The 15,000-nt window shown below is 49.4% G+C and overlaps 1 protein-coding gene across 1 annotated transcript in view; it reads right to left on the bottom strand.

Annotated features, from left to right (window-relative positions):
* Window positions 1-15,000, bottom strand: part of rbfox3a (RNA binding fox-1 homolog 3a) — a 218,308-nt gene that overhangs the window by 77,163 nt on the left and 126,145 nt on the right. Inside the window, exon 5 of the mRNA XM_084670214.1 lies at window positions 8,232-8,353. Coding sequence (XP_084526340.1) covers window positions 8,232-8,353 — 122 coding nt within the window. The remainder of the gene's footprint in view (window positions 1-8,231; window positions 8,354-15,000) is intronic.

Below are 15,000 nucleotides of genomic sequence, written 5' to 3'. Positions count from 1 at the left end.
CTCTATCTCTCTCTCTGTCTCTATCTCTCTCTCTGTCTCTATCTCTCTCTCTGTCTCTATCTCTCTCTCTGTCTCTATCTCTCTCTCTCTGTCTCTGCTCTCTCTCTGTCTCTATCTCTCTCTCTGTCTCTATCTCTCTCTCTGTCTCTATCTCTCTCTCTGTCTCTATCTCTCTCTCTGTCTCTATCTCTCTCTCTGTCTCTATCTCTCTCTCTGTCTCTGTCTCTATCTCTGTCTCTATCTCTCTCTCTGTCTCTATCTCTCTCTCTGTCTCTATCTCTCTCTCTGTCTCTATCTCTCTCTCTCTGTCTCTATCTCTCTCTCTCTCTGTCTCTATCTCTCTCTCTCTCTCTCTCTCTCTCTCTGTCTCTATCTCTCTCTCTGTCTCTATCTCTCTCTCTGTCTCTATCTCTCTCTCTCTCTGTCTCTATCTCTCTCTCTCTCTCTCTCTCTCTCTCTGTCTCTATCTCTCTCTCTCTCTCTCTCTCTCTCTCTCTCTCTCTCTGCCTTTCTCTCTATCTCTCTCCACTGTCTACTTTATTCTGCCACTTTAATTACAATGGAGTCAAGACGGCATGCACCATGAAGTAGTAGTGATATCTGAGAGCCCAAGACCTACGGCTTCTTTAAAAGTTTGAAATGGCAACCATGTTTCCATGGCGGGCCGGGAAGCTTGCCATTATGGGATATCAGATGTGGTTCATACAGAACAGATCGATGTCAGTTATGTTTCTATGGTGAGGTCTGGATGTGTACTGAAGCCCAGAGACTACAGTGGAGCACCAAACAATGTCAAAACTTCCATCAACTGTCAAGACCCTCTACTACTGACAAGATATTCCTCATACAGTACCCCCTGCACACACACACACACACTGCCAACATACATCACACACACAGCACACACCTTATACATCTTGCACACCCATCTCACATGAAAACACACCTCCCAAAAAACTCACACATATATTTTACAGATAAAACCCCCTAACCATCAAACTATAAACACACACACACATCTACCCAAAATACCTCCACCACTACGCTTCAGTTTCTCCTTGGAATTACAGTAATAATAAAGTATCTACCCACCTAAGTGTCTTTGATGAGGTGAGCATGGTGTACACACACACACACACACACACACACACACACACACACACCCTTCACAGCCACCCAGCATATCCCTGCTCTGTCTCGGCTACACATCAATAGCACAATGTTTTAGACACATTCAGCTGGATTTCCCACTGGCTAGCTCCCATGACACACACTGCAGATACCAGACAGCACTGAGCTACCAACACTATGCATGGGTAGGTGTGTGTGTGAGTGTGTGTGTGTGAGTGTGTGGAAGCAAAAGAAATAGAGAGGGTTGTGTGTGAGCGGTGCAGGAAGTGTGTGTTTGTGATTTTGTGTACAGTGTGGTGTAACACAAAAAACAGACATGCAGCAGTGCTCTACAGTGTACAGTAGAATCACATAGTACGGATACAGTAACTGAGTCACACACACACACACACACACGCACATTCACACTCCTGTGCATGTGTACTCTTCTAAGGGCACATTGAGTAGGTATGCGTGTGTGCTCACAGACAGAAAGGCACTCACACGCACACTCACACGCATGCATGCACACACACACACACACACCAGCATCAAAACTTAAATCTTCTTCTGGTGCATGTGGTCTAAGCCCCCCCGACTAGAGTGTTTTCCCTGGCTGACTGAACACACCAGACCAGCTTGGGAATGTCAGCCCAGCTCCAGCTCCAGAAAACAATAACCCAGGCACCCTCTGCCCTTTACCAGGATGGAAACTTCATCAATTCATAAATGATTGATCATTTTTACTTTTTGTATGTGGAATGTCGACCACTCTGAACCATAGTTCCAGATTTGAGGCTGTGGAGAGACTGTGGACGAGCCAGCTGTGGTCTCTCCAGGGCGCTGGGTCTCCACTCTCTGCTCCCACAGTCTGGTCCTATCAGTGCGTGTGGGAGAGAGCAAGCGAGCGAGCGCTGGCCAGTGCCAGGGTGTGTGGTGCACCACAAAGCCCCCCAGTTCCATGCCCCAACCCCTCAACCCTCTACTCCCCCCACCCCCCCACCCCCCGCACCTCCCACCCTCCAGCCCCCTCAAACAAGGCACCTGGGCTACTCACCCAAAAATACATCATCATCTCGGCCGGGGGACAGGGGGGCACTGGGGGGGCCTGGGGCTGCAAGACAGGGGCAAGCAGGGGCACGGAGGAGGAGGCCAGGGTGCTCTCTCCTTCTCTCTCTCCTTCTCTCTCGTCCTCTCTCTCCCGGTCTGTCCGTCCGTTTGGCCGGTGTGTCTGGGAGTCTGTCTCTTCTCACTTCCTTGCCTTCACTCCGTTTGCCGCGTTGGGTTTTTGGAGGGTGACTCAACGCTTCGTTGTGGACGTTCTCGCTGGCGTTTAGTTTGGGATAACGGTTGGCGTCTGTGGTTATGGAGTCCTTCTGTGTGTCCCTCTGCCCTGGAGACGGACGCGGTCCTTTTCTCTCTCTCTCTGTCACTCTCTCTCTCCCTCCTCTCTATTCTTCTTCTCTCTCTCTCTTTCTCTCTCTCTTCTCTCTGTGGCGTGCTGAAGCGTGACTAGGCTGTGCGTGCTCTGGGCTGGCTCTGGTGAAGCTTCTCTGAATCTTTAAAAAACTCCTCTTCCGTTTTCCACCGAGGGGGAAGAAGCAGCAGAAAGTGGAGAGAGAGAGAGAGTGGGAACGGAGGAGATGAGGAGAGGAAAGAGCCAGAAGCTGTTGTTGCCGTACCTCTCCCTCTTTCTTTTCCTTTTCTTCTTTTTTCTTCTCTTCCTCCTCTTCTGTAACTAGCCACCCTTTCTTGTGTGCTGAGCTCTCACTCCGGCGCTTGCTCTCTTCGTTTTTTTGTTTTTTTTGTCTTCAAGCCACTCTCTTCTCCGTATCCCTCGCTCACTCTGAACTATCTCTCGCTCACTCTCACACGCAAGCACTCTCTCCCTTCCTCCACTCAGTCTGAGTGCTGTCTCCTCTCTCTCTCTCTCTCTTTCTCTCTCTCTCTCTCTCTCTCTCTCTCTCTCTCTCTCTCTCTCTCTCGACTCTCACTAGTTTCTGGTCCAGCAGACACGCGAACTGGAGCTGAGGCTGGAACTAAGGCAGGGGTGAACGCTGCTGGACGATCCCGGGCATGGAGCTCGGAGACGGGGATGCTGATGGAGGGGCGGAGTGGCTAGTGCCTGGGAGTCTGGGAGAACTCACACGGTACAGTACCACAAGCCCTCTCTACCTCAGGGCATAGAAGAGAGGGGAGGAGGGAGGGAGGGAGGGAGGGAGGGAGGGAGGGAGGGAGGGAGGGAGGGAGGGAGGGAGGGAGGGAGGGAGGGAGGGAGGGAGGGAGGGAGGGAGGGAGGGAGGGAGGGAGGGAGGGAGGGAGGGAGGGAGGGAGGGAGGGAGGGAGGGAATGTGGGGGAGAGCAAGGGAGGGAGGGTGGGTGGACTAGTCTGGGGTTGGGCTAAGCTGTAGGCTAGAGGCTTGTGATGCAGATGCCTGGAGCTGGAGGCTGGAGGCTGGGTAAGGTGAGATGAAGTTGAGGGGAGGCAAAATGAGGCTAGGGGCTGGAGACTGGAAGTTGCTTGTGCTGCACCGAGTTAGAGTCAGTTGCGTTGCAGAGCTGAGGTAAGAAAAGAGGGCTGATGAGGACTATAAAGAGAGGGAGAGAGGGATGAAGAGGAATTGGTGTGGCTATAAATAGGGAGGGACGGGGAGAGAAGAGAGAGAGAGGGATGTCCGTTTTGTTGAGGCTAAAGAGCTTCTACCACTTCATGAAGTTAGAGAGGGAGAGAGAGAGACGTCAAAAGCAAAAAGCTGCGTCTTCGGCGCAATGACGGTGTGAAGAAAAGAGAGAGCAACGAGATGAAAGTAGGGGAGGGAGGAGAGGATCAGAGCGGCTGATCCAGAGGTGCTTGTTTTCTTTCTTGTTTTCTTTTGTTCCCTCCCTCTTCTGCTTCTCTGCAGTGGGAGAGGTGGGGAGCGAGGGATGGAGGGATGGAGGAGTGTGGGAACGGCTTAGAGGCTGGATCCTGCTTCGTAGAGCGCTGGCCAATCAGGAGTCAGACTGGCCATGGAGAACGCAGGGGGAATACTGGAGTCTGACAGGTCCAAGCTGTGTGTGTGTGTGTGTGTGTGTGTGTGTGTGTGTGTGCATTTCAAGCGGCATGATGTAGTTAGTGAAAAATATTTAGAGATGATATCTATGTCTGTTACTGTACACTGTATTTGTGTGGGGTTTCTTTTTACACACATACAGGTTCATTATTACTTCTTGAAGGTAGTTTGTGTAATCATGTCTGTGTGTCCATGACTATGTAAACACTTTTGCAGACAATTGTGAAGAGTGTGTGCGTAAATGGGTAAGTGTTTAAGTTGGTTGTGAATCCGCATGTGTGTATAAGTGTGTGTGTGTGAGGCAGTGAGGGTGGGTGGGGGTTAGGGTGTAGCATCTAGCCTGCCTCAGCACATTTAGCCCTGTACAGTCAATACAGCACCGAGGCAAGCTGCCACATTAACCTGTTAGCTGCCAAACACCGCACCTCCACCCTACTCTCTCTCTCTCTCTCTCTCTCTCTCTCTCTCTCTCTCTCTCTCCTACAGTATTTCTCTCCCTCATTCCCTCTTTCTGCCTTTCACAACCTTTCTCCCTGTCTCTCTCTTACACAATCTCTATCCCTGTCTCTCTCTTTCACAATATCTCTCCCTCTCTCTGTCACTCTCTCTCTCTCTCGCTCTCTCTTGCTCTCACCCTCTCCTCTCTTTCGTCTGATGTCTTGTAAACTGGAGTAATGTACCACAGTACCACATATACATCCACTATGTCCATTAATTCCATTTCACTCACACACCCTACCCTCTCGCTTTCTCCCTCACTTTAGCTCCCTTATCCATCTCTCTCATCCCTCCCCTCTCTCCTTTCTCACTCACTCACCCCCCCCCCCCCCCACCACCACCACCTCTCGCCCTGCTCTCTGGCAGAAGAGGAAGGAAGGAGGCTTGATCTTGCCCAGCAACCCATATTAAAAGAAAAACATGTTCTTATCAAATCCTAGCTTCTATTCCAGGTCTGGGTCATGAATTAGTCAGTTCTGCTGCTGTGCTGCATGAGACTGACCTAATGCACAAGACGCACTAGAGTCTACGGGGACAGGGGGAGGGGGGAGAGAAGGAGAGAAAGAGAGAGAGAGGAGGGGGGAGAGGGAAAGGGAGGAAGTGAGAGAGAGAGAGAGAGACAGAGAGAGAGAGAGAGAGAGAGAGAGAGAGAGAGAGAGAGAGAGAGAGAGAGAGAGAGAGAGAGAGACTTGATGGCTTAACCATTGCTTGATATAACAGTTAGAGACAGAACATAAAACTGCGTGTGTGTGCATGTGGGTGCTTTACTGCATGTGTGTTATCTGAGGATAAAATCAACCTTCAGGCAATAATGTTCGAAGAATGAACTGAATGTACTTTTTATTCAAATGTTCCTTTTAATTATTTAAAATCCTTGACTTTAAATGATACATTAGCTCATGTCTTGAAATGTCTATTTTTTCAGACCTATAGTTACTGCAAGTAACAGCTTAGTTTAAATAATGGTTCACATAAACATGGTTTATTTGCTTTTCAAGTGAAAGTGTGGTCGTAAGAGTGTGCGAGTGTTTACACAATAGATGGTCATGATTAGGTGTGTGTGGGTGTGTCGAGGGTCATGTGAGGCAATTATGAGGGAATCAGCTTTTCCATCTATTTGGAGGAGTCCAAACATTGCAGCAGAACTACGATGCAGTGCACACACACACACACAAACACACACAAACACACACACACACACACACACACACCTTCTCATTAGCCTGTAGAGCATTTGCCTCCGTCATCAGTTCTGGGTGCATAATAAACTCAATGGAGCAGTGCAGTGGACCTCTCTCTCTTTCTCTCTCCATTCCTCTCTCTCTTGCTGCGGAAACAACAGTCGTTTTCAATTAGCTCAATTAACTCATTAATAACCCAGCCCTTAGCCGGGGGCAGAAGTCAGGTTCAGAAGCAACGCCGCACACCTCCTCTCCCACACGCCTCTCCTCGGGAGGAAGGCTCTGCAGCGGGCTGGGTGTGATGCCAGCGAGGAGCTGGGTCAGAGTGTGGAGAGAACACCATGAGAACACTGTGAGAACACCATGAGAACACTGTGAGAACTCCATGAGAACACTGTGAGAACACAAGGAGAACGTCAGGAGAACAGAAGACCATGAGACCACTAGGAGAACATCAGAACAGAACATCAGGAGAACACAAGGAGAACATCAGGAGAACAGAACACCATAAGAACACCATGAGAACACAAGGAGAACATCAGGAGAACAGAACACCATAAGAACACCCTGAGAACACTAGGAGAACACTAGGAGAACATCAGGAGAACACAACATCAGGAGAACAGAACATCAGGAGAACAGCATGCAGCAGGCCAGGCTATGGCAGCAAGGAGTTGAGGCCAGGTTCACCACCACACCTATGTTATTTTAGAATGTCTCTTCAACAGCTGTATGCTCATGAATCATTTAACTGTGTGTGTGTGTGTGTGTGTGTGTGTGTGTTTGTGTGTGTGTCCATATCAATTAAACATACAGCAAGCTCATAATACATTTTGATGATATCAGCAGCAAAGTAGATATTCACGTTAAATATTCAGAACACTGAAGAGGAATATTGCATAATAGAATAACAGATGAATTCAATCACAGCGCTCATCAAAGATATCAAAAAGATAGAGCATATTCTGTGTGAGTCGACTAGACTACATCTCTGCCAAATCGAATTAAGGAAACGGAACTATAACCTCTACCGCCTATTCAGGAGGATGACGACCAGTTGAGCTTGTTACATCCACAGTAAATGTTCCCAAAGACATCCATTCATTGTTCATTTATTAGCTGAGAGTGATGCTCTGACAGCAACAGGGTATTTCCAAATTTCTCATCAACTATTCAGCGAGCAAATATTCTCTGATGTATTTATCTGAGTTGGACAACATCGATATCTCCCAAATACAACATTCATCAAACCCTCAATAAAAGACAAGCTTGCGATCAAACCTTGGCATGTTCTTGAGATTACACCCTAATTCAAATTTAATTGAAACCCAGCTAATGCTGAATTAGTTGGTGCAGTTGCACCAGAGTCTAATCTATAATGCATGTATCTCATCCTGTCGTCAGGCCTGCAATGGCTCACTATCTGGTTGTGAGAGGGAGACATCACTAGATGAACACAGAGACACAGGGCTCACTATCTGGTTGTGAGAGGGAGACATCACTAGATGAACACAGAGACACAGGGCTCACTATCTGGTTGTGAGAGGGAGACATCACTAGATGAACACAGAGACACAGGGCTCACTATCTGGTTGTGAGAGGGAGACATCACTAGATGAACACGGAGACACAGGGCTCACTATCTGGCTGTGAGAGTGAGACATCACTAGATGAACACAGAGACACAGGGCTCACTATCTGGCTGTGTGAGGGAGACATCAATAGACGAACACAGAGACAAAAGGCCTAAAAGGCCTTAAACTGCTGAGATAAATCCCCCCCCCTCCCTCGCCCACCGCCCACACACACACACACACACACACACACACATTCTGGGTGTGTCTCATTAGTAATACATAGGACAGTTCTGTATCCCTGGTTCTGGCAGGCTTGGTACAGGCCACTCAGAAGGCGCTGAACCTGGAAGCTCTATGGCTCTCCACGGACTACAGCACGCCCCAACACACAACAACCCATCCTTCATTTGAGAAGAACCGCAATACCCACAAACCCCCCGTGCAGCCAAAGCAGCTGCCAGCAGCAGAGACTCAACTGAGAATAGGAACTGTGAGTCGCCATTGGTTGGCCTGAGCCTGCAGTGCACCAATCACCATAAAGCGAGCGAGGAACAAGGTGTCCCAGTAGAAACATAGCAGTGACAGAGGGGTGGAGGTGGGAGAATTGGGACAGGGGTGGGTGAGCAGAGAGCAGAATAGATGGAAATGGGGAGCTAGTTCCGATAGGGAGAGACTAAGGATGGACAGCATACATCACACCAACCAACCTTCAGTCCTATAGAGAAGGTTCCAGAGGGAGAGATGGATGACAAGAGGAAGAAGGAGAGCAGAGGGAAGGGGGTGGGTGGAGGTGTAGAGAGAGGAGGACTCACCAGGCGGGTGATGAGGGGGACCCCGAGGTGCCAGAGGTGTTCGTTGAGCAGCCCACTGTACACCACGTTGCCTAACACCGCTATGGCTCCTGGCTTACACAGACCACTACCTGGCTTGGCTTCTGTAGAGAGAGAAGGAGACAGAGAGAGAGAGAGAGAGAGAGAGAGAGTGAGAGAGAGAGAGAGAGAGAGAGAGAGAGAGAGAGAGAGAGAGAGAGAGAGACAGAGAGAGAGAGAGAGAGAGAGAGAGAGAGAGAGAGACATAGAGAGAGAGAGAGAGAGAGAGAGAGAGAGAGAGAGAGAGAGAGAGAGAGAGAGAGAGAGAGAGAGAGAGAGAGAGAGAGAGAGAGAGAGAGAGAGAGAGAGAGAGAGAGAGAGAGAGAGAGAGGACGAAGGGGGAGAAGGAGGGAGAGACACACACCGAGAAACACATTTTTAGAAGGGAGGCAAACACAGTGACACACACACACCATGGACAAACAGGACAGATGCCAGGCCTGCCCGGCAGTTTATCAGGTCAAACTAGAACAGAGTGGCCATCTCAACCCTTATCTCTCGTCTCCACAATGAACCACACACAGGGCAGGGCCCACGGGCTGTAAAACTATGCACATTAAGCAGAAAAACAACAGCTAAAACTAAACGAAACTGCACAGTTTCAGTAAACAGAAAGAGATGCCCGCTTGCTGCGCTCTCTCAGAGGAGAAGAGAGCAGCATCCATTATTGAAGAGGCAGAGTAAAACCACCGCCATTAAAATGTCACCAGAGCTTGGCCGGCAGGCCGCAGACACAGACACGCACACACTCACCCACATACACACACACACAAACACACACACACATACACAAATAAAGACACAAATAAGCATGCATACGCACACCCACATCCACAAGTGAGCAGGGACAGGACCAAAATGAACGCAAAAAATGGAGGTAAGTGTTCACTTCAGAATACCCTCTGTTACAGTAGCTCATCATCAGGTACAGTGTCTGGGCCCACAGCCGGTCCCATCTGGGCTCTGCTACCTAGCCTGTCCTCTTTGGGCTCTGTTATCTGGTCTGTCCTATCTGGGCTCAATTACCTTGGCTGCTTTACCATCTCTTGGCTTGAGCTTGGATGGTTCCTCTCACGTTCTATCACTCAATAAGAGGCATTTGGCATGCCTGTGCATACACACACACAACATAAACCAGGTCTATTGGCCTGCATCTGGACTGAGTCTGGCAGTTCTTTGGCAAGTCAGCATGTCAGCTAGGCCCAGATCCCAGCAACACCCAAATGGTTTGTGTGCGTATGCGCGTTTTGTGTCTGTGTGCATGTGTTTGAGTGCATGTGTCTGTGTGTGTTGTGCGTGGACCACTATTACCTCCTCATTCTGTTTACCCCACTTGGCCACTCTGTTCTTAGGAACCAGTCGACGAGGCAGTGGGCAAATGAAGCTGCAACCTAGTCCAACACAAGCACACACTCACACCTCCTCACACAGACAAACACACTAACCTCCTCCAGTGCATCCAGCAGCCTCTCACTGCTAGGTATTTATCACTCTCTCTCCCCAGGGGTCCTTAAGAGCCTCTCTGTAACCCGCTGCAAGTGTGTGTGTGTGTGTGTTTGAGTATGTGTGTGTGTGAGTGTGAGTGAGTGTGAGTGTGTGTGTGCTTGTAAACATTCTCTCCGCTGCTCACTGTTAATCATGCGTCGGGCGACCCCTCTCTGTCGTTTAAAACACGCTCAATCTCTGCCCCAGCCGGGACATGAACCATGATGTAACAGCACCATATGTACACACCTAACACTGCAACTGGAGACATTACCTAGCACTTCCAACATGGACACCAGACCTGACAATCATACAAATGAGCCATGCTCAGCTTTCATGTCATCTAATCATAAATATCATGGAATGCATGCACCAACACAACTGTGTTCATACTGTACCAGCAACAGAGTCAACTTAGTTCTGTTGGATTTCTACTGTCTGTTATCGCGAGCATCATCATTTTATGATACAGTAGCAACTTCCTGATCGAGCATATCTGAGAGCCAATAAAAACGTTCACAGCTCATGAAGCGTACTGATTGGTCAGCAGTGTTTCTAATAACTACTGATGAATATCATAACAACCAATACGTTCGATCGACAGGCCACCAGGACACACGCACACACACACAAACAGACACACACACACACACACGCACACACACACACATTATTCAGTCATCTCAATTTGACCCGCCAGCATCTCAAAACCCATCTGGACCTGACAGCACTTTCTCCTGCAGCATCCTAGTTCAGAAGCATCATAGAAAGCTAGCCCGTAGGCAAAGAAAACAAACTCAACAGCCTTCATGGAGGGAAGGCTTTGCTGTGAAAGGAGGCGTAGGTACTGTGGTAGTCTGCTACTATGAATCAGATCATAAACTCCAGTTGAGAGAGGCAGCCTTCTGTCGACGCAGCGCGGGCAAAGCACTGCTTGTGTTGCATTACTGACGGACTGGGGATGGGTCATTATGTGATAGTCGCTTAGCTCAGATGCTGGACAGGGGAGGGATGGGTAACAAGGTGAGCGTGAGTGTGTGTGTGTGTGTGTGTGTGTGTGTGTGCGTGTGTGTTTGTGTTTGTACTTGATGAGAGTGCTGAAAATGCCAACATCGTAACACAGGCAGAGAAGAGCACTGTCTAGAAGTGCTTGGAATCATCGAGTACCTGAGACGAGAGAAACGGTGTACATTGAAGGACAGCAACAACATCTTCATCCAACGATAAGGTGTCCAAAACACTCCTCCTCTCTCCTCCTGTCCCCTTCTCTCATCCCTCCCAACCATCTCCTCTTTTCCCCTTCTCCCTCTTGTCCCTCCCTCACTCTCGACATCTTTCCCATCCACTCTCATTTACTACTCTTTGTCCCCACCTCTCTCCTCCAGTGTTTGTTTTGGGATGTTTACACAGGGCGAGGTTGCTGACTATCAGTGCACGACTAATCAATGTTTATCATCCTTATGGATCAAGTCCACATCATCAAAGGACCTTGACAAGCCATGTGGAGTAATATCATTCAATTAAGCTCAGCAACCTTTCCCTCGCTCGCACTCACAAACACGCACAGAAACATGTGCATACACACACACATACAGTACACATAAACACACATACTGTATGCACACACACACACACACACACACACACACATACACATACACAAGAGTAGTGGTCTAATAAAACAGCTCTTAATTGGCATGTTCACCGGAGGGGCCGTCTGTGTGTTTATTCAGCATCCTAGTGAAGCATTAATAAGGAAAGCAGGGCTCTAATTGGTTAATGACAGACAGCAGGGTGGGGATGTTACCCCCCCTGGCTCTTCAGTGAGATACTTGAAGTTGAACAGGAACAGTTTGGTTCATTTTGAAACCCATGGGAAAGTATCTCAAACACCCACCAGCACTGTAGTTTTCTGGGGTTGTGTATGTTTGTGTAGCAGTGTGTGTAAGGGTGTGTCTAGCAGTGTGTGTAGCAGGGTGTGTAGCAGTGTGTGTAGCAGTGTGTGTAGCAGGGTGTGTAGCAGTGTGTCTAGCAGTGTGTGTAGCAGGGTGTGTAGCAGTGTGTGTAGCAGTGTGTGTAGCAGGGTGTCTAGCAGTGTGTGTAGCAGTGTGTGTAGCAGTGTGTGTAGCAGTGTGTGTAGCAGGGTGTGTAGCAGGGTGTGTAGCAGTGTGTGTAGCAGTGTGTGTAGCAGGGTGTGTAGCAGGGTGTGTAGAGGCAAGCAGAGATGTTTCCTCACCCCGCTCTCCACCTCGTCACACGTCCACCATCTCATCCATCCACCCTCTTTCTTCATTTTCTGTCCTCTTTCATTCCTATATCATTTTACTCTCTTCATCCTATCCTCCCATATTTTTTCTATTACAAGTCCCCCTCCCTTCGCTCGCTCCAGTCTGGCCCTCCATCAGGACCAGCTGTGTGGGAGGGACTTCTTGTTCCTGTCAGTTTAGCATGCCTGGCTTCCTGGCTCGTGGGCCTTTGATCCAGAACCAACAACCTAGTGTGCCAGGCCCCATTGCCAGACCAGGGGCCCTCGGCACTCAGCTTTCCCCACCTCGGAGCCCTGGCAGTGGGCAAAGGGAGAAGGGATGCCCCCCGGCGCTGGAGCTCCAGTAAACCTTCGCGCCAGCCAAGACTGGAGGGAGAAAGAGGAGAGAGGGAAGGCGAGGAAGAGAAGGGGAGGGAGAGAGGATGATGGAACGAGAGACTAAGGGAAGAGTGTGTGTGTGTGAGAGAGAAACAGAGAGAGAGAGAGAGAGCGAAAGAGGAGCAGAGGGCGATGAATGTTCCAACAGATTTGCATTCAGAAAAAGCACTGGGGTTCCTCAGGATAGGATGCCAGACAATCTAGATTGAGACATTAAACTGAGAAATAGATAGCTCTTCACACAAACACGCATGCACGCACACACGCACACACACACACACACACACACAGACACACAGAGAGAGCCAGTCGTAGTGAGATCTCCTGCATTGAGACGTGGATTCATAAGCTGAAGCTGAAGATGGTCCATGTACAAACCTGCTGTAGTCTAGCCTCACCTACACACACAGTCTGACGGGAATATACACTGAGTGCACGTGCCTTCAAAACTGCTCACGTCAAAAACGATTGAACAAAAGTATACCTCTCTTCTCCCTCCCTCCCTCCCTCCCTCCCTCCCTCCCTCCCTCCCTCCCTCCCTCCCTCCCTCTCTCCCTCCCTCCCTCCCTCCCTCCCTCCCTCCCTCCCTCCCTCCCTCCCTCCCTCCCTCCCTCCCTCCCTCCCTCCCTCCCTCCCTCCCTCCCTCCCTCTCTCCCCCCATCCCCCCCCTCCCCCCTCCCCTCCAGCGCCTCTCTGACGGCCGGCTGTGCCACCGAGCTGGAGTCTCCCCAGGGACGGGGCATCTCCAGCCTCAGAGCCGGCCTGTCCTGGTGTTCCAGCTCTGCTCCCCGCACTAAGCACTACAAAGCCAGCTAAATGTAAAACAATTAGATTTGCATAAATATAGTCCATTATAAATGGAGACAGGAGACAGGCGTCTACACACACAGTGCATCTTTGGTGGAATTATTCCGTTTATACAAATATCTGTGAAAGTGATGTCACTGTTTAGTCAGGTGTACAGTATGTGTCAGGACCTGTGGGCTAGTGATGGTGATGGTTCTATGGGCTAGTGTTGGCACTACAGACTAGTGACAGTGCTAGGGGCTACCCGTAGTGATGTTGATGGTGATGGTACTAGGAGCTAGTTACAGGGACTGTACTAGGGGCTACCCGTAGTGATGTTGATGGTGATGGTACTAGGGGATAGTTACAGGGACTAGGGGCTACCCGTAGTGATGTTGATGGGGATGGTACTAGGAGCTAGTTACAGGGACTGTACTAGGGGCTACCTGTAGTGATGTTGATGGTGATGGTACTAGGGGCTAGTTACAGGGACTAGGGGATACCCGTAGTGATGTTGATGGGGATGGTACTAGTGGCTAGTTACAGGGACTAGGGGCTACCCGTAGTGATGTTGATGGGGATGGTACTAGGGGCTAGTTACAGGGACTGTACTAGGGGCTACCCATAGTGATGTTGATGGTGATGGTACTAGGAGCTAGTTACAGGGACTAGGGGCTACCCATAGTGATGTTGATGGTGATGGTCCTAGGGGCTAGTTACAGGGACTAGGGGCTACCCATAGTGATGTTGATGGTGATGGTACTAGGGGCTAGTTACAGGGACTGTACTAGGGGCTACCCGTAGTGATGTTGATGGTGATGGTATTAGGGGCTAGTTACAGGGACTGTACTTGGGGATAGTGTCCACATCAGCACCCTGGACATTAATCAGGCCTGCTGTGGATACCAGTCAATACTGCCGTCTCTTTATAATACACATATACACACAGACATCATACAGTGTACACCCACATGCATACACAAACACACATATACCCACATACATACCTATCTGATGACAAGCAGAGCAACAATCTACAAGGTCAAGCAGTAATGATACTAATACACACGTGCTCTATCTCAAGCTAGTCAGGGAAATCATTAAATCCATACAGTACCCGTGTGTGCGTGTGTGTGCGCGTGTGTGTGTGTATGTATGTAAGTGTGTAAGTGTGTGAGGCACAAAGACCTAGGGACCCAAATAGGACTCCTCCCATGCATGAAATGATCCTCCTTAAAGGAGAGCGGCTTCGAGGGATGACAGTAAGGAAGGATGAAAGGATAGAAGGACAGAGGGATAGAAGGATGGACAGATAGTGGGATGAAAAGATAGAGTTAAGTTAGCGGATTCATTTCCCTTGTGAAATGATTTGCCTTTTTTGGATTACTCACCCACCCACTCTCCCTGCTTTGTTCACAGACACACACACACTCACACACGCATGCACACACGCATGCACACACACACCCTCTCCGGGTCTGCAGCAGGTCGTGTGTGTCCGGAGGGCAGGGCAGGTGATTGAGGGTTTCTATGGTAATGGTGATGTGGGGCTGCCCTGCTCTAGCTGCCAGCTGGCCAGACTCTCCCCTGACTGATGCTGGAGGAGTGTGTGTGTGTGTGTGTGTGAGAGAGAGTGTGGTGTAGGCCTTGGAGGGAGGGCTGAGGTAAAGCACCAGAGCTCAGGTAATTAAGCCCAAACAGAGAGGAGAGAGACATACAGAGATAGAGAATGAGAGAGAGACAGAAAGCAACCACAAAAAAATAAAAAAAACTGAGAGAGAGAGAAAGAAAGCGAGA

The sequence above is a fragment of the Hypomesus nipponensis genome, chromosome 13 (assembly GCF_054491055.1).
Source record: "Hypomesus nipponensis isolate SF chromosome 13, ASM5449105v1, whole genome shotgun sequence".
NCBI lineage: Eukaryota > Metazoa > Chordata > Actinopteri > Osmeriformes > Osmeridae > Hypomesus > Hypomesus nipponensis.
The sequence above is the reverse complement of the archived record's forward strand: the minus strand, read 5'-3'. Positions and strand labels throughout refer to the sequence as shown.